This window comes from Suncus etruscus, chromosome 17 (genome assembly GCF_024139225.1).
Source record: "Suncus etruscus isolate mSunEtr1 chromosome 17, mSunEtr1.pri.cur, whole genome shotgun sequence".
NCBI classification, from domain to species: domain Eukaryota; kingdom Metazoa; phylum Chordata; class Mammalia; order Eulipotyphla; family Soricidae; genus Suncus; species Suncus etruscus.
In genome coordinates, this window is record NC_064864.1 from 20,633,555 (window position 1) to 20,651,704 (window position 18,150).

Genomic DNA, 18,150 nt, shown 5'->3' on the forward strand with positions numbered 1-18,150 from the left:
GGAGGGTACTAAGAGCTGCTCATTGTGGCTCAGTCAGAGATGGGGGGGGGGGGGGGGACTCGAACCAGGCTGCTAGATCACTTTTCTTCTGAGTTCAAGTGAGCTAAGGTCTCCTGAAGAGTGAGCAGGTTAGGGGAGGGTTGGGAGAGATTAGTCAGTGTGGTACAGGTCTAGATCGAGACCTGGATTGGCTGTGGGGCAGATACCTGTGTCTCAGCATTTGTCTGGAACCTTCCATTTTGCTGGGATGGAGAGAAATCCAGAATCTCACCCAAAACCCAGGTCCTGGTGTGGCACTTGAACTCCCTTGGGTCCTACAATTTATCTCTACCCACCCTTCTCTAGCTTCCAGGATCTATCTACAAAGCAGACCCTGTAGTTCCCTCCTGGGATCCCCAAAATAGGGCCTTCCCATAGTTCCTCGAACCTCCAGCTCTGTGGTCCAGTTCAGAGGGCCCTGAAGTCAGGTGACTCTCTATATACATCCAGACCCTCAGGGCACCTGTCAGGAAAGCCATGAGCAAAGAAAGAAAGTGGCCTGGCCCATGCCCACACCACCAGCCAGCCTGTCACACAAGTCAGGAGCCAGCTAGGCTTGGAGTTTTATTCTCAGCATCTCCTACTGAAGCACAAAATCCCTAAGAGACTTGTACTTACAAGGGACAAGGACAAGACCCAAGGCTGTGACCCTTGGCTCACCTGAGCCTGCCAATAACCCATGAGCCTCAATCGCTGCCCCTATCTGGGGAGCCAAAGAGACCACTGAGGTATCCCAGGTGTAGGTGGGCCCACTATCCACATGGAACTCCAAATTCACATGAAAACTGTTCCCCCCAGAAGACCCATGAGCCCACCAACCGGGCTGTTCCTCCTCCTCAGTCATGCCTCCCTCCTTCCCCATGGGGAGTAGCAGGGCCGGCCTCAGGACATAGAGACAGATGGGTCACACATGAGTCACAAGGCCCCTGCACTGGAATACAGCATATCAGGGGAAGTTTCCCTCAGAGTGGCACATTAGCTCTGCAGCCTGAACTCATAGGTGCTGGTCTTCCAGAGTGAAGGGTCCTTGTCCAGCATGGTACGCTCTATGAAGGTCACGTGCCCATCCCCATCCACCAGGATGATTGTGTTGGTTCTATAAGAGAGCAGAGCCCACATTAAGTCTGCCACCCCAGCCTCTGCCTCACCACTCAGCCCTGGCTGGGGTCAGCTTGCTGCCCCACACCTGGGACCTAATTGATGGTACCCAATGAAGGAGCAGTCTCAGCCTTAGAAAACAGTGGGGTACGGGTCGGAGGGCTGTCTGGTGGGCTCAGGCCCTCATCAGGCTGGATAGGAACCGAAGCTTTACCACTGGCCCTGAATATCATGCCAATTAGTTTGTCTTGTCCATGCCGAAATACCTTCTACCTGCCCCGCACAAGTCCCAGCCACCACTATTGTCACTGAAGTAGCCCCTAAACCAGCATGTGCTTCTCAGCTCAGATCTCCCACTTTCTGCCAAGACTCCCCAGAAAATAGTCAAATTAGAGCAGATCGTAATGGGCTTTCACAACAATCCAAGCTCCCAGTCATTTATGGACAAGGCCTTTATGGACATCCAGCGGTGCTCAGGGCTTACTGCTGGCTCTGCACCTAGGGATAACTCCTGGTAAGGCTTGGGGGACTGTATGGGATGTTAGAGATTGAACTTGTGTCCACTGCCTGCTATGCAAGTGCCTTCTTCACTATCGCCAGCCTCTTGAGGACCAGGCCATTTACACATAAAACCAAGCCCTGTTTTGGCTTATGATGGAGCTCTACAGATGAGCACATGCTCTGCACAGGAAGCCCAGATCTTCAGCACCACTCCATTTCCCAAGCTCCGTCAAGAATGACTCCCAAGCTCTGAGCTAGGAGTGACCCCTGAGTACCCCCAAGTGTGATCCCAAAACAAAAACCAAAAATAAATCAATCAGGATAAATAAATCAAGCTGTAGGGCATACTATCAATCCCTGGTGTGCCTTATGGTCTCCTGAGTCCACCTGGAGTGATCCCTGAATTTAGAGCCAGGAGCAATGCCTGAGAATCACTTGGTGAGGCACAAAAACCAAAAAAGAAAAAAGAACATAAAAATCCATCAAAGGGGGGGGGGGGGGGCGGAGAGATAGCACAGCGCGTTTGCATTGCAAGCAGCTGATCCAGCACCTAAGGTGGTTGGTTCAAATCCCGGCGTCCCATATGGTCACCCGTGCCTGCCAGGAGCTATTTCTGAGCAGATAGCCAGGAGTAACCCCTGAGCGCTTGCAGGTATGGCCCAAAAAACAAAAAATAAATAAATAAATAAAATCCATCAAGGGGGCCGGAGAGATGGCACAGCAGTAAGGCATTTGCCTTAGATGCAGAGAACGGTGGTTCGAATCCCGGCATCCCATGTGGTCCCCCGAGCCTGCCAGGAGCGATTTCTGAGTATAGAGTCAGGAGTAACCCTGAGCACTGCCAAGTGTGACCCAAAAACCATAAAAAAAAAAAAAAAATCCATCAAAAGCAGCCTTTAGTTCTCATTGCTCCCAGAACCTAACCTTGTCCAAAATGCTGTGTACCTTCTCCCCACCAACCTCACGCAGCCTGGACTTGTCCCCACTCCAAGGGCAGGACCAGGACTCAGGCTGCAGATTGGGAGTATCCCAGTGGTTTGAACCTGCAGTCACATGCCAGCAGATGGTTTCACACATGTGAGCATATAACTTGGTCCCCAAACTCAGATAGAGGGGATGTAGGGGTTGAAGGAGTTGAGAAAAAGGCAGAACACTCCGATGCCCATGGGGGAAGCTGGCATGGTCAGGAAGTCATTGCTTGGCACTTTACGCCACCCATGTCCTGTCTCCATCCTTATCCCCCTGTCAGAGGACTTGCAGCCTCCTTGTCTTGGAGCAGGGGTCCCCAAACTTTTTAAACAGGGGGCCAGTTCACTGTCCCTCAGACCATTGGAGAGTCTGACTATAGTAAAAACAAAACTTATGAACGAATTCTTATGCACACTGCATATATCTTATTTTGCAATGAAGAAACAAAACAGATACAAATACAATATGTGGCCCACGGGCCATAGTTTGAGGACCACTGTGGATGAAGATGAAGACTCAGCCAGCTGCCATCTCAGTCAGCTGGTCTTCAAGGCAGCATGTCAGTTTCCTACTCCATGTCAGTTTTCCACTTGTGTCCTCACTGCTGGCAGAACCATGACCTCCTCACCATGGCCAAGTCACCCCAGTCTCCCAAAGAGCCAAGAGAGGCAATCCAATGGGGCCTCATCCTCTCATCAGAACTGAAGCCCAAAAGTAAATACACATTTGGCATCACACGGGCACCAGATGCCCTTTGTTACCACCTTAGCACCACACCCAAATGCTGGGTAACTGTAGGCTGCTAAACACTGGCTTGTCCACCCCAGTCTCTTGAGGTTCCCAGGCTACAGGCAAGCCCTGAAGCAAAGTGGGCAAATGTGGGAGTGCCTGAGATCATATGCCATGTCCAGTCTGTGAGCCATACAGCATTCTATGCATGACAAGTATTCCATGAGGGTCATGATGGTGGGTGGTCCAGGCTCCGGGCCCAATACCTAACTCTCTTCCTCCTGCTACATGGGCATGGCAAGAACTTGCTGCATGACCAACATTGCCCCATTATGGACAAGCTCACTCCCAGAGCTTCTCACCTCACAGCCAAAACTAGCGGTGATGTTTTACCTGAGTCACAGTGAGAATATATGACAGGCCTAGAGATGCAGAGTGTGTAAGGCAGTGGTACCACCAGGTCCATAGGAATGTGCCCACAACCATGGCAATGGCAGGGAACCCTCCAAGGAGGCAAAGAAAGAGGGCTGTAGTAGGAGGGGTGCTTGCATTGTGCCCACAGAGTCTTTGTGGGGCTATTAATGGTGGTGCTGGTCTGCCCCCTCCCTGAGTTGAAAGACAGCTACCTCCCAGCAGGGCAACGAGTATGGGACCTGCTCCCCCCGGACAGGCTGGTACCTGGTGCCATAGTTATGGCAGCGCACACACACAGCCGCATACTTGTTCAGCATGGGCCGCACATAGTCCTGGCCCTGTTCCTCAATGGCTGGGTCTGGCAGCTGCCTGCAAAGACAGAGAAGGAGTCACTGCAGTTTCCTTGTCTGCATCCTGAGGCCAGCGATGTGTAAAGGGCTGCTCGAGTGGGAGATGATGGATAGCAGGCACTTCCTGCTCATGGGCTGAAACTCATACAGCCTCTCCCTTGAGACCCTCTACCATAGCTACCAGGGGCTACTCCAGAACTCAGAGTCCTAGGGTCCAGAGTGCCCGGGACCATGGTAAAGAGGAAAGCCCTGCTGGGCAGAGAAAGAATGACTAGCTAGCAATGTCCAGAGCCATCAATGGAGTGACCACATTCCTTCCTCTCTGTGGGCTGGCAGGATAAGGTGCTGTCACCAGGCATAAGTGTACCCTGCCAGCCGGCCAGGCACCTTATGGGCATCTGTCCACACCACAAAGGCCCACTCAAGTCTACTAGTCAGTCTTGGCCACAGCTATCAAAGATGGCAGCCACCTTGGGGCTTGAGAGATAACATGGAGGTAAGGTGTTTTTGCCTTCCATGCAGAAGGTCATCAGTTCGAATCCTGGCGTCCCATATGGTTCCCCGTGTCTGCCAGAAGCAATTTCTGAGCATAGAGCCAGGAATAACCCGAGCACTGCTGGGTGTGACCCAAAAACCACACACACACACAAAAAGATGGCAGCCACCAATGTGGGACAACAGCAGTGACAGGACCCAAGGAGCTTAGGATGGGCCACCAAGACAAAACCTTCAGGGCTCCCCTGAAGGACAGCTGTGCTAAGGCCCAGGGTGCCAGCTTCAGAGAGGAGAGGAAAGGGGAGCTCAGGGGTAGGAAAGGCCCCAAAAAGAAAGGTCAGGGAGGAAGACTGTGGGGGACTTCCACAAGGCCTCGGTGGCCTGCCTGGGGGTGGGTGGAAAAGAAAGCTTGTATCATCAGTCTGTACTTGCCCTCAGGCTAGGGGTGACAGTCCTAGGGCAGAGACCAACTCATGTGCCTCAGGGCTCCCAACAGAGAAAACTAGGCAGGGGCTTTTGCCTTGCATGTGTAAGAGCCTGATTTAATCCTAGGACCCCTAAAAATAAAAAGAGAAACAAATCTTCCCACCCCAAAGGCATGTCTTGGCCACTGGTGAGATAGTACGGGGGGAGGACAGTTATGTCCCAGAAATCACCTCCCCCAGGTTGGTATCTTGTTTATGTCATTTGCTAAGATCCTAGAGCTTTCTGGAATCTTCCACAGCCCTCTATATGCAGTGAAGTACCTCCAGCTACTCTGAGCCCCAAATGAGCTGCTTAGAACTTGCCTCTGAGAACAGCAAGATTCTGAACCCCTAAGCTCAGATGGCCCACATATGTTATCCAAGGTCCCCACTAGAAATCTAATGTGCTCAAGGAAGCAGAGAGTAGGAGCACAGCATATCCACCTGCCAGCCCAGCAGGCCCTCCCCTCCTCCCCTGCCCAGGACCCGAAGGTAAGGGCCTGTTCACTTACGCCTCCTCATTATTGAGCACTTCTAGGAGCTGAGCAATAAGGGCGTCCTTGGAGAGAGTTTGGCTCTGCTCCACGACCTCCTGGAACAGCTGCTTTCCAAAGCACAGTTTCTTCCAGGGTGTCTCCAGCAAAGCATTGCTTAGGCCATAGGAGCCTGTGGAAAGGAGCCAGCAGCCAGTTTCAGAGGCCCTGGTGTGAACTTAAGGAATGTTTCCACCCACCCAGCAAGGGGCAAGGCATCACAGAGAGACAGAGAGAGAAAGAGAGAAAGTCCCCGAGCACTGCCAGGAATAACTTTCCTGAATGCAGAGCCAGGAGCATTGTCGGGTATGACCCAAATACCACCCCAAAAGAAAGTGGCAGGGGTCCAAGGACAATCTAACCAGAGAGGCACAGACTTGGAGATGAAACTGCAGGATATTGTTGAAAGAATTGCTCCCAGAAACTTCAGCAGAAAGCAAGTCTCAACAGTACCGTGTTCAGTGGGTCTCAGTACTGAGGACTGGGGGTACTTTTCAGTTGCTCCCACAGAAGCCTGTAAACCAATGCATAGGATGAGAGCCAAGGAATCTGTCTGCAAGTTTCTAGTCAAGGGCTGTCACTGAGAGAACATGATCTGGCTGGTCCGAGTACAATGGTGTTTACAATTAATTGATCACAGCCAGTTACAGATTTCTTTGTTCCTTCTCCACTCCCACTGCTTCACTTGACTAGCCTCAAACAAAAAAAAAAAAGAGAGAGAGAGAAAGAGAGAGAGAACATGGTCTGAGTGGTAGGACACTCTACATGTGTTCTGGTCTGGGCACAGGTCACTACAGAACCACAGAAATACAGACCAAGTATAGTCCCTACACAGAAAGAAGTCTGAGGACCAATTAGTATAGGGGCATCTGTCTTGCACATGGTCAACCCCAGTTCGATCTCTAGCACTGTACATGGGACAGCAAGCACAGAGTCAGGAACAGCCCCTGAGCACCACTGGGAGTAGCCCAAACTTCTGCCCTCCCCCAAAGAAGACAGCCCCAATCTCTAAAATGTACAATGGAGTACCCATAGAGAGTGTCCCCTTATTAAGCTCCCCCAGAATGGGCTGGCTCACCTGGTGTCAGAACAACAGGCTCAGGCTCCCCACGATTTCCATAGTAGCAAATCACATCTCCCTTCTCTGTGCTGTGGATGGAGGGAGAGCGGTCAGACCAGAGTCCCCGGGCTGTCTCTCAGACTCCATCCCTAGCATGCTTCTCAGGCCCCAGCATCCAGCATGACCAGGCCTGGGCACGAGTCAGGGGTTTCTGGGTTAGGGGTATCTACAGCGTTTGCTCCCAATTCCTAGCTCCCTTCAGGGACACCCCTTGAGTGAAGTGTGTCATCACCTAAAGCTTTGCACCTTAAACTGGGGGTACCACCCACATAACTGAGCGTGGGATCACAAAAACTTCGGCAACAGTGAAAATGAATTCATAATCAACTGCATGCTTGGTCCTAAGAGATTTTGGGTCATAAGCAGGGATTAAGAAGAACCCCCCCCCAAAAAAAAAAAAAAACAGACCTGGCCTTGTTAAAAGCACCCAATGTAATACCCTGAGGTTGCCTGCATAATGGGGGTCAGAGGGGTAGTGAGCCCCCACTTTCCAAGGCTCTAGCCCCACTTCTACAGCTTGTCTCCTCTGGAGAGATGGGCTGCCCCAGAGTGCCAAGCTTACCCACTATGCACCCAGACCACATTCTCCTACTCTCAGGTGCTGAGTGTGCACTTCAAAATAGCCTGGAATTCTCCAGAGTGGAAAATGTTCCAATTCCTAAAAACCACAATAAATCTTTCTACTAAGACCTGGAATGACTTTTAGGTAAATTAAGGTATAAATAAAGCAGGTTCCTCCTGGCCTTCCTATAAGTTGCCTTCCTCCTGGGACCCTGGACATGACATCTGTGTCTTGGGATGAACAAAGAGAGAAAGGTGTGAGCAAAGATGGTGGGGCACTCCCAACCCATCATTCCTCCACCCAGAAACTACCCATAGGAAGGACACTGGCCCCATGTACTCTTCCTAAAAAAGCTGGAGCGTGCAGCCATCCCCCAGCACCACTTATGGTCAGAGTCCTACCAGAAGTGAAAGGAGGAGTAAAAAGAGAGGGAAAAGGAGGAGATGGGAAGATGAGGGAAAGAAGGAGGAAGAAAGGGGGAGAAGACAAAGGGGGAGAGGAGGAGAAGGAGGAGAGAAGGAAGTCTCTGGGCCTCAGGTCTCCACTCCCTTCCAGGACACTGCAGGGCAGGGTGCCCAGATTTAGAAGGGCAAGGACAGAAGCATGCTCACTATACCAGAGGCCAAACCCCTGCAGACTCTGAGGCCATATGCCTAAAGTGTGCATCCCACTTTGGGGCTGCAGATGTAGGGCACTTGCCTTGCATGCACTGAATCGAGTTGGAGCCCCACCAACTCATATGGTCTCCCAAACACTGCCAGGAGTAGTTCCTGAACAACCCCTGAGCATCTCCAGGTATGGACAAAAAGACTGAAAAATAAAGTGTGCCCCACTTGAGGAAGTACCCCACCCCTAGGCTGCTCCTGCTATGGCCTAAACCTACCACTTTTTGATGAGTGGCTCTTTTTTTTTTGTTTGTTTGTTTTTGGGTCACACCCGGCAATGCTCAGGAGACCATATGGGATGCCAGGATTCAAACCAGCAACGTTCCGTATGCAAGGAAGCGTCTTACTGCTGTACTATCTCTTCAGCCCCCTGATGAGTGACTCTCTCTATCCAAGTCCCCTCACATTTCCTCATCTGCCCTTTGACTCACAGGAGCCCTGGAGCCCATCCAACACTGTCCTCTGGTGAGCAGACTTCAGGGACTAGGGCCCTGCATGTCTCCTACTAGCCTGCACTGTGCACCCACAGACACCACCCACAATTCCTGCTCCCCAGGCAACAGCAGCAGCAGTGAGTGACAGTCTTAGGGCCAGAGGCCTCCCTGTGAATGATATCACTGGGCCACAGCCAGGGTGCAGGCACAGAGTAAGGGAAATGGATGTTTCCCAGGAGCTGTTGGCCAGCACCACAGCTGCACTGCAGGTGGCCTCCAATGCCAAATCCAGGGTGAGTCCTTCCCTGGGCCCCCAGGGCAGCTGCCCTGTCCTATGAACCCTCCTGAACTCTCATGCACCCAGGAGTGCTAGGCAGGATTTGCATCTCCCAAAGGAGCAGGATGGATACCCATTCAAAAGCAAAGAATTGGTCATAGCCCTCTACGGCCCCCCAAACAAAATAAATTAATATCCAAGGAACCCTTGGCAGGCAAAATGTTCCCTTGTTCTAGAGCCTGGCCTCTTAAACAGAGGGTCAGAACCCCAAATGGAGTTTCATAACTGGATTGGGGACAGTAAAAAACTGGGCAAAAGGGATTTCTGAATGGACAATAGCCAGAAATTAATTTGAAATGTGTGATGAAGCCTTAGAAGATGTTTCCGGGGGCCGGGCGGTGGCGCTGGAGGTAAGGTGCCTGCCTTGCCTGCGCTAGCCTAGGACGGACCGCGGTTCGATCCCCCGGCATCCCATATGGTCCCCCCAAGAAGCCAGGAGCAACGTCTGAGCGCATAGCCAGGAGTAACCCCTGAGCGTCACAGGGTGTGGCCCAAAAACCAAAAAAAAAAAAAAGATGTTTCCGACAGCACCCAGCCATACCGCATTTCTCTGGTGAAAAGGGACCATTAGGGACCCGAGAGATAGCATGGAGGTAGGGCATTTTCCTTATATGCAGAAGGACTGTGGTTCAAATCCTGGCATCCCATATGAGCCTGCCAGGAGTGATTTTTGAGCGCAGAGCCAGTAGTAACCCCTGAACACTGCCGGGTGTCACCCGAAAACAAAAAAATAAATAAATAAAAGGGACCACAAGAGGGAAAAGTCTGAGAAGGTGTTCTAGAAGACTCTGCAGGGGTCCTCAAACTTTTTAAACAGGGGGCCAGTTCACTGTCCTTCAGACTGTTGGAGGGCCAGATTATAGTAAAAACAAAAATTATGAACAAATTTCTATGCACACTGCATATATCTTACTTAGAAGTGAAGAAAAAAAATGGGAATAAATAGGGCCCGGAAAGATAGCACAGCGGTGTTTGTCTTGCAAGCAGCCGATCCAAGACCTAAGGTGGTTGGTTCGAATCCCGGTGTCCCGTATGGTCCCCCGTGCCTGCCAGGAGCTATTTCTGAGCAGACAGCCAGGAGTAACCCCTGAGCACCGCAGGGAGTGGCCCCAAAACCAAAAATAAAACAAAAAAAAAAAATAAGGGAACAAATACAATATGTGGCCCACGGGCCGTAGTTTGAAGACCCCTGCATAGCATGCCCCCATGCCAGCAGGGCCTGCCCATGTGGGGCCCAGGTCTGTCAGAGGTCATGGGTGCCTGGCTCTGATTTCTCCAGCCTCTAGGACAGCAAGCAAGCAAGATGTGGCTAAGAATCAGGGTCCTCCTCAGTTATAACCCCAGGAAGACTTGGGGACAGAGGGACAGAAGATAAAGGCTCTCCTGTGCCTGGAGAGTGTCTACTGAAATCATGCTCAGTCTCTCAGTGTCACAGGCAACCCACCTACCCTGATATGCTCCCTGGGTCCCTGCAGTCATGAGTTAGTGGGGGTTCAGCCCTCAGGAGGTTCCCCCAGCCTGTCCTGAGCAGCACCCAAGGGAAACTGTCACACTGTCCCCAGGCAGCAGAGTGGGAAGCCCTTCTCTGTCGAGCCTCTGACATGGGCCCATGATGGGACCACAGACCTACCTCAGGTCAGCTGCCAGGAGGTTGAAACCATTGTACAGGTGGCCCTCTGTGGAGACCTTCTTCAGGTAGGACAGGCTATCCATGTCTGTGGTCAGAAACTGGGCCACAAGTTCACCTGTGTGCAAAAGACAGACACCCATGGCCAAGGAGGTGAGGGTGAGCTCCCCTCCTTGGGGAGGTGGAGGTAGGGAAAAAGGAGCAATGGGTGTCCCCACTGCATGCTGACTTGGTTCATTGACATTTCCCACACCCTGATGAGGAAAAAATTTTCAGGGACGGGGATGGAGAGATAGCACAGCGGTAGGGCTTTCTTTTTTTTTTTTTTTTTTTTTTTGCATGCAGCCAATCCAGACGAACAGTGGTTCGAATCCCAGCATCCCATAAGGTCCCCCATGCCTGCCAGGAGCAATTTCTGAGCGCAAAGCCAGAAGTAACCCCTGAGCATAGCTGGATGTAACCCAAAATACAAAAAAAGTTTTTTTCAGGGGGGATAATGTGTGTCTCAGAGTGGTTCTCTCTGAAGTGTCTGATTTTCCAACTCTGAAAAGGTGGGGAGTGGGACAAAGAGTTCAAACAGTGTTCACTGAAATCCTGGAAGGCGAAAAAAATGAGGAATGATATTTGGGGGCACAAATAAGATAAAACTGCACACTGATGATACAGTTTTGATCCCTGGCAATTGTAGAAGGTCCCTTCTGCCAAGAGTGAACCTTGAGCACAGAGTCAGGAATAAGCCCTGAGCATATCAAGGATGGCCCCAAAATAAAGAAAAACAGAATAAAAAAAAAAAAAAAACAAAGAAAGAAAAAAGAGGGCCCAAGCAATAGTACAGCACAAAGGGCTTTTGCCTTTCATGGGGCTGGTCTGGGTTCTATTCCCAGCATCCCAGAGTGTCCTAAGCACCTCCAGAAATGATTCCTGAGTGCAGAGCCAGGAACAAAACAAGAACCACCATGTGTGCCACCACTCCCTCACCCCCCAAAAAAGAAACAAAAGAAACATGGGCCGGAGAGATAGCATGGAGGTAAGGCATTTGCCTTGTGTGCAGAAGGACGCAGGTTCGAATCCCAGCCTCCCATATGGTCTCTGAGCCTGCCAGGAGCGATTCTGAGCAAAGAGCCAGGAGTAACCCCTGAGCACTGCCAGGTGTGACCCAAAAAAACAAACAAACAAAAACAAAGACTTGGAGAGATAGCATGGAGGTAAGGCGTTTGCCTTGCATGCAGAAAATGGTGGTTCGAATCCTGGTATCCCATATGGTCCCCCGAACCTGCCAGAAGTGATTTCTGAGCATAGAGCCAGGAGTAACCCCTGAGCACTGCCAGGTGTGACAAGCTCCCCCAAAAAAAGAAAGGAAAAAAAAAAAAGACAAGGAAAAAAGATAGTTAGGAGTGATTATGCTGGCCAGGAAGAGGGTGGTTTTAACATATTGATGCTACCAATCAGCAGGGCAGTTGTGGAAGTGGTGGGGGGCCCTTCCCCTCCCATGTTGCCTCTTCACTGTTCATCAGGCTACCTCTGCTGCGAGCATCTGGGTCTTGCCGTGGCTGCAGGTAGTTGGTGATTGCTGCCAGTTTTCCCCGCGTACTTATCCCCAGCCAAGTGCCCCCTTCCTTGCCTTCCTCCATGTCAAGCCCTGTAACAGATGACAGTACAGATCACAGCCCTGTCCACCACAGTAAACACAGCATTCACTGGCCTCCCATCCTGATGAGATGCAAGCCTCATCAAGCAGCCCTGGTTGTAAAATAGGGGTTCAAAGTTTCCTGGGGAATGTGGTCCCTGGATCCACAGAGCGTTCAAGGATTCCGCTCCACAAGATAACGTTGCCCACAGGAGCCCCTGCAGCAGGGTAGTGAGCACAGGCAGGCCAGAATTCATAGGTGCTTGGCACAGTGCTAGGCTGGGAGGACAGCTGGGGCTCTATGTCACATCCTCAGGACTGTGTCCTCCCGCAGGGCATAACTGGGAGCCCAAATCATAGTCAGCCCAAGGTAGCAAGCTCCCCTGAGGGAGCACAGCTCAAGATAGGGCTTCTGAGAGCTCTGTGGGATTAGAGTGGGTTAAAAATAGATTTGTGGGGCCGGCGAGGTGGCGCTAGAGGTAAGGAGTCTGCCTTGCAAGCGCTAGCCAAGGAAGGACCGCAGTTCCATCCCCCGGCATCCCATATGGTTCCCGCAAGCCAGGGGCAATTTCTGAGTGCTTAGCCAGGAGTAACCCCTGAGAATCGAACGGGTGTGGCCCGAAAAGCCAAAAAAAAAAAAAAAAAAGATTTGTGTGACAACAGCAAGTTATAGGAGCGAAAGAAGTAAAGATCGGTAAAGATCACAAAGAAAGAAGTAAATCTTGATGTAGAGATGCCAGGACTAGATGTGACAAAAAAATCCAAAAGGATTCTACCAAGAATTCAAACTACTAGAACTAGCAAGAACTTTGATATATTGGGGCCGGGAAGGTGGCGCTAGAGATAAGGTGTCTGCCTTGCAAGCGCTAGCGTAGGACGGACCGCGGTTCAACCCCCTCCTCCCCCGTGTCCCATATGGTCCCCCCCCAAGCCAGGGGCGATTTCTGAGCGCATAGCCAGGAGTAACCCCTGAGCGTCAAACGGATGTGGCCCAAAAACCAAAAAAAAAAAACAAAAAACTTTGCTATAAATGCTGAACTACATGATTTGCAATGACACTAAGCAATAGAAAAGGAAAGCATAAGAGACAGGTGGTTCTTAAGAGCCTTAAAGAAAAGCCCAAAGAGGTGAGGAGAGCAGCTCAGTGTCCTGATTGAAGAAGAAAGTGCACTGGCCACTCAGGGTCTCAGCTCTGCTGAGATGGCCCATATGGACAACGCAATCCCAGTCAAAATCTCAGTGAACTTTTTATTTTATAGAAATTTGCAAGTGGCTAGACCCAAGTAGATAAAAAATACTCCAAAGGCTAAGTGCATGATTCCAAGTAAATGTTTTGCTTTGTTATTTGGGCCATACCCAGTGGTCTTCGGGTCTAATCCTAGCTCTGCATTCAGGGATCACTCTAGGAGGGCTCAAGCACCTTGCCCACTGTACTATCTCTCCCACATATGTTTTATATGCAGGAAGTCTGGGTTGAAACCCTAGCACTGCGTGGCTCCCTTGAGTATATCATGACATGGAGCAGCCTTGGACAATGCCAGGTTTAGTCCAAAAACAGAAAGGGGAAAAAAGAAACTAATTAATAAGCACATTCTAAAATGTTCATGCACAAAGGAACTAGGGAGAGTGGACAAAGCAGTGCTGAAAAAGAAGAAAGCTGGAAGGGCTACGCTACCTGCTTCCAAGACTGGCGAAGAAGCTGCTGCACTCAAGACCCAGATCAATGCACCCAACAATCTAGAAGAGACCCATATGTATGGGTGTCCACTGGAATTTCAAACACGTCCCAATGAAGCAATAGGGATGGAAGAGAGTTATAATTCAATAGGTGATGCTGGAATGACAGGAGAATGGGGGTGGAGGAAATGGGAATTTTTTGGGGCGGGGGGCCACACCCGGCGATGCTCAGGGGTTACTCCTGGCTGTCTGCTCAGAAATAGCTCCTGGCAGGCACGGGGGACCACATGGGACACCGGGATTTGAACCAACCACCTTTGGTCCTGGATTGGCTGCTTGCAAGACAAACGCCGCTGCGCTATCTCTCCGGGCCCGGAAATGGGAATTTGAACCAGACCTCACACGACAAACCAATTTTGAAGGGGTCAGAAACATTTTTCAGTGGTACAGTATGTTTTACATGGGTTCTACCCCTATCATCTCCTGAAAAAAAATTTTTTTTGGTTTTTGCACTCAGGAGTTACTCCTGGCTTTGTGCTCAGAAATTGCTCCAGGCAGGCTCAGGGGACTATATGGAATGCCGGGGATAGAACCCAGGTCTGTCCAGGTTGGTCACATGTAAGGCAAACGCCCTACTGCTATGTTATTGCTCCAGCCCTACACCTCCTGAATATTTAAATCAGAAGCCAAAATTCAAAACCCCAAATTTTGAGTCTTCTTGAAACAAATAGGAAAAAAAAAGCAATATGAATTTAGAGATGATTTTAGACCATGTCATAAGTAAAATGAGTAAAAAACTTGGGACCAGAATGATAGCACCACAGTAGGGCATTTGCCTTGCAAGCGACCAACCTGGATGAACTTGTGTTCAATTCCCGGCATCCCATATGGTCCCCTGAGCCTGCCAGGAGAAATTTCTTTTTTGTTTATTTTTGTTCGTTTTTTGGGCCACACCCGTTTGATGCTCAGGGATTACTCCTGGCTAAGTGCTCAGAAATCGCCCCTAGCTTTGGGGGACCATATGGGATGCCGGGGGATCGAACCGCGGTCCTTCCTTGGCTAGCGTTTACAAGGCAGACACCTTACCTCTAGTGCCACCTCACAGGCCCCCAGGAGAAATTTCTTTTTCTTTCTTTTTTTTTTTGGTTTTTGGGTCACACCCGGCAGCGCTCAGGGGTCACTCCTGGCTCTATGCTCATAAATCACTCCTGGCAGGCTCAGGGAACCATATAGGATGCTGGAATTTGAACCACCATCCTTCCATATGCAAGGCAAATGCCTTGCCTCCATGCTATATCTCCAGCCCTCAGGAGCAATTTCTAAGCAAAGAGCCAGGAGAAACCCCCAGCACCGCTGGGTATAGCCCAAAATTTAAAAGAAAGAAAGGAAGGAAGGGAGGGAGGGAGGGAGGGAGGGAAGGAGGGAGGGAGGGAGGGAGGGAAGAAGGGAGGGAGGGAGGGAGGGAGGGAGGGAGGGAAGAAGGGAGGGAGGGAGGGAAGGGAAGGAGGGAGGGAGGGAGGGAGGGAGGGAAGAAGGGAAGGAGGGAGGGAAGGGAAGGAGGGAGGGAGGGAGGGAAGGGAAGGAGGGAGGGAGGGAGGGAGGGAGGGAGGGAGGGAGGGAGGGAGGGAGGGAAGGAAGGAAGGAAGGAAGGAAGGAAGGAAGGAAGGAAGGAAGGAAGGAAGGAAGGAAGGAAGGAAGGAAGGAAGGAAAGAAAGAAAGAAAGAAAGAAAGAAAGAAAGAAAGAAAGAAAGAAAGAAAGAAAGAAAGAAAGAAAGAAAGAAAGAAAGAAAGAAAGAAAGAAAGAAAGAAAGAAAGAAAGAAAGAAAGAAAGAAAGAAAAAAGAGTAGAAACTTGGGGCCGGGCGGTGGTGCTGGAGGTAAGGTGCCTGCCTTACCTGCGCTAGCCTAGGAGACGGACCGCGGTTCGATCCCCCAGCGTCCCATATGGTCCCCCAAGCCAGGAGCGACTTCTGAGCGCATATAGCCAGGAGTAACCCCTGAGCGTCACCGGGTGTGGCCCAAAAACCAAAAAAAAAAAAAAAAAAAGAGTAGAAACTTATACTTAACTAGAGGTTTTCCCAAGCTTGAAAGATAATACAGGGATAGGTGCTTGCCCTCCCTGCAGCTCATCCAGTTCTAGTCCCAGTACCACATATGGTCCACTGAGCTCTGGCATGAGCTTAGCATTGATCCAGGATTAAGCCCTGAGCATGGCCAAGTATGATCCAACTCCCCAGCCCAATTCAAATTAATTATAGAAAATAAAATGTTTAAAAAAAAGAAAAGAAAATGTTTACCCTAAAATATTTTAAAATGAACCAACATGGTAATATAAACAATATAAATATGCAACCATTTGGGAGAAACAGTATAAAGTTTCCATAAGAAGCTAAAATTAGAAATGCCATATGATCCAACAATCCCACTTCTGGGTGTCTATCCTGAGAACATGATAACGAACATGAAATATTATACCCATCCCCAGTGTTGCCTGCAGCACATATTTACAACAACTTTGGAATCACCAAAGGGCCTTCTAACAGATGGGCAGAGAACAATACTACTAGAAAACTACTGAATAACAGAATATAACTGAGCTATAATTTTTGTTGTTATTTCCAGAAATATGTAAGGATCACAAATCCAAGGAAAGTTGAGCACTAAATGATTTCACATGTGTGATCTAAAGAAATGGAAAGAAAAAAAAAAGAAATGGAAAGAAAAGAAAAGGAAAGGAAACAGAAGTTGGGGCCGGGGAGAGATAGCATGAAGGGCATTTGCCTGGCATGCAGAAGAACGGTGATTCGAATCCCAGCATTCCATATGGTCCCCGGAGCCTGCCGGGAGCGATTTCTGATCGGAGAGTCAGGAGTAACCCCTGAGCGCTGCCAGGTGTGACAAAAACAAAGAGGGAGGGAGGGAGGGAGGGAGGGAGGGAGGGAGGGAGGGAGGAAGGAAGGGAGGGAGGAAGGAAGGAAGGAAGGAAGGAAGGAAGGAAGGAAGGAAGGAAGGAAGGAAGGAAGGAAGGAAGGAAGGAAGGAAGGAAGGAAGGAAGGAAGGAAGGAAGGAAGGAAGGAAACAGAAGCAGAGAAACAAAATAAATAAAAAAACAGACCAGTGGACAATAATAGAACTGAGGTTCCTGAAGCGGGGGAGGATGGAGAATGGGAGAAAGGGTAGAAGGATTTGTTTTGGATTTATCAGGGTTGGCTTTTGGGGTATTGGCAGTATAGTAGTAATCTGGGGTTATTACCCCAAATTTACTGCTTAGGTTCTACTACTGGCAGTATTTAAGTGACTATTTGCTGCTGGGGCTATAACCCAGCCTCCACAGACAGAACATGTTCTCAACCAATAGAGCAGCCTCTCTGGCCTCGGGATATGTTTGTTGTTATTGTTGCTTTTGCAGGGGAGTGTTGGGCCATACCTGGTAGTGTGCAAGGCTTAATACTGTTTCAAGCTCAGGGGTCACTCCTGGTAAATGCTTGAGAGACCATCTGTGAATCTGGAGTTCAAACCAGGACCAGCCATAAAGCAAGGCAAGTGGCCTAATCCCTGTACTCTTCTGACCTATTTTTAAACATCTTTTTTAAGGATCATAGCAATAGTACAGTGAGTAGGGTATTTGCCTCGCACATGGCTAACCCAGGTTTAGTCCCCAACATCCCATATGGTCACGCGAGCTCACCAGAAGTTACACGAGCATAGAACCAAAAGTAACTACTGAGCAACACTGAGTGGAGCCCAAAAGTTAAAAAAAAAAATCTTTTTTTTTTGGGGTGGGTCACAACCGGCAGTGCTCAGGGGTTACTCCTGGCTCTATGCTCAGAAATCGCTCCTGGCAGGCTCGGGGGACCATATGGGATGCCGGGAATTGCTCCTAAGGCAAACAACTTACCACTGTGCTATCTCTTCGACCCCCCCAAAAATAATTTTTATATTACTTTTTATATGAGGGGATTAGAAATCATTCTAGCTTTCATTTTTTTTTTTTTTTTTTTGGTTTTTGGGCCACACCCTGTGACGCTCAGGGGTTACTCCTGGCTATGCGCTCAGAAGTTGCTCCTGGCTTCTTGGGGGACCATATGGGACGCCGGGGGATCGAACCGCGGTCCGTGCGCAGGCAAGGCAGGCACCTTAGCTCCAGCGCCACCGCCCGGCCCCTCATTTTTATTATTTTTAACCAAACCATTATAAAAAGGAAAAAGAGATGAGTAGGTAAAAGCATTTCTCAAGCTCAAAATGTATTAAGAATGACTACAGGGCCCGGAGAGATAGCACAGCGGTGTTTGCCTTGCAAGCAGCCGATCCAGACCAAAGGTGGTAGGTTCGAATCCTGGTGTCCCATATGGTCCCCCGTGCCTGCCAGGAGCTATTTCTGAGCAGACAGCCAGAAGTGACCCCTGAGCACTGCCGGGTGTGGCCCAAAAACCAAAAAAAGAAAAAAAGAATGACTACAAATTATAAAATGAAAGAAACACTTCCATCTGACCACGCAATAGGGCCCAGA

General features: G+C 49.8%; 1 protein-coding gene across 1 annotated transcript in view; it reads right to left on the bottom strand.

Moving 5' to 3' along the window:
• Positions 1-953: 953 nt before the first annotated feature.
• The window catches only part of TANGO2 (transport and golgi organization 2 homolog), a 42,000-nt gene continuing 24,803 nt past the window's right edge, over positions 954-18,150 (bottom strand). The window contains exons 4-9 of the mRNA XM_049764655.1: positions 11,857-11,976; positions 10,341-10,455; positions 6,671-6,741; positions 5,572-5,725; positions 4,015-4,119; positions 954-1,135 (exon numbers count right to left, since the gene is read on the bottom strand). Coding sequence (XP_049620612.1) covers positions 1,015-1,135; positions 4,015-4,119; positions 5,572-5,725; positions 6,671-6,741; positions 10,341-10,455; positions 11,857-11,976 — 686 coding nt within the window. The 3' untranslated portion in view covers positions 954-1,014. The remainder of the gene's footprint in view (positions 1,136-4,014; positions 4,120-5,571; positions 5,726-6,670; positions 6,742-10,340; positions 10,456-11,856; positions 11,977-18,150) is intronic.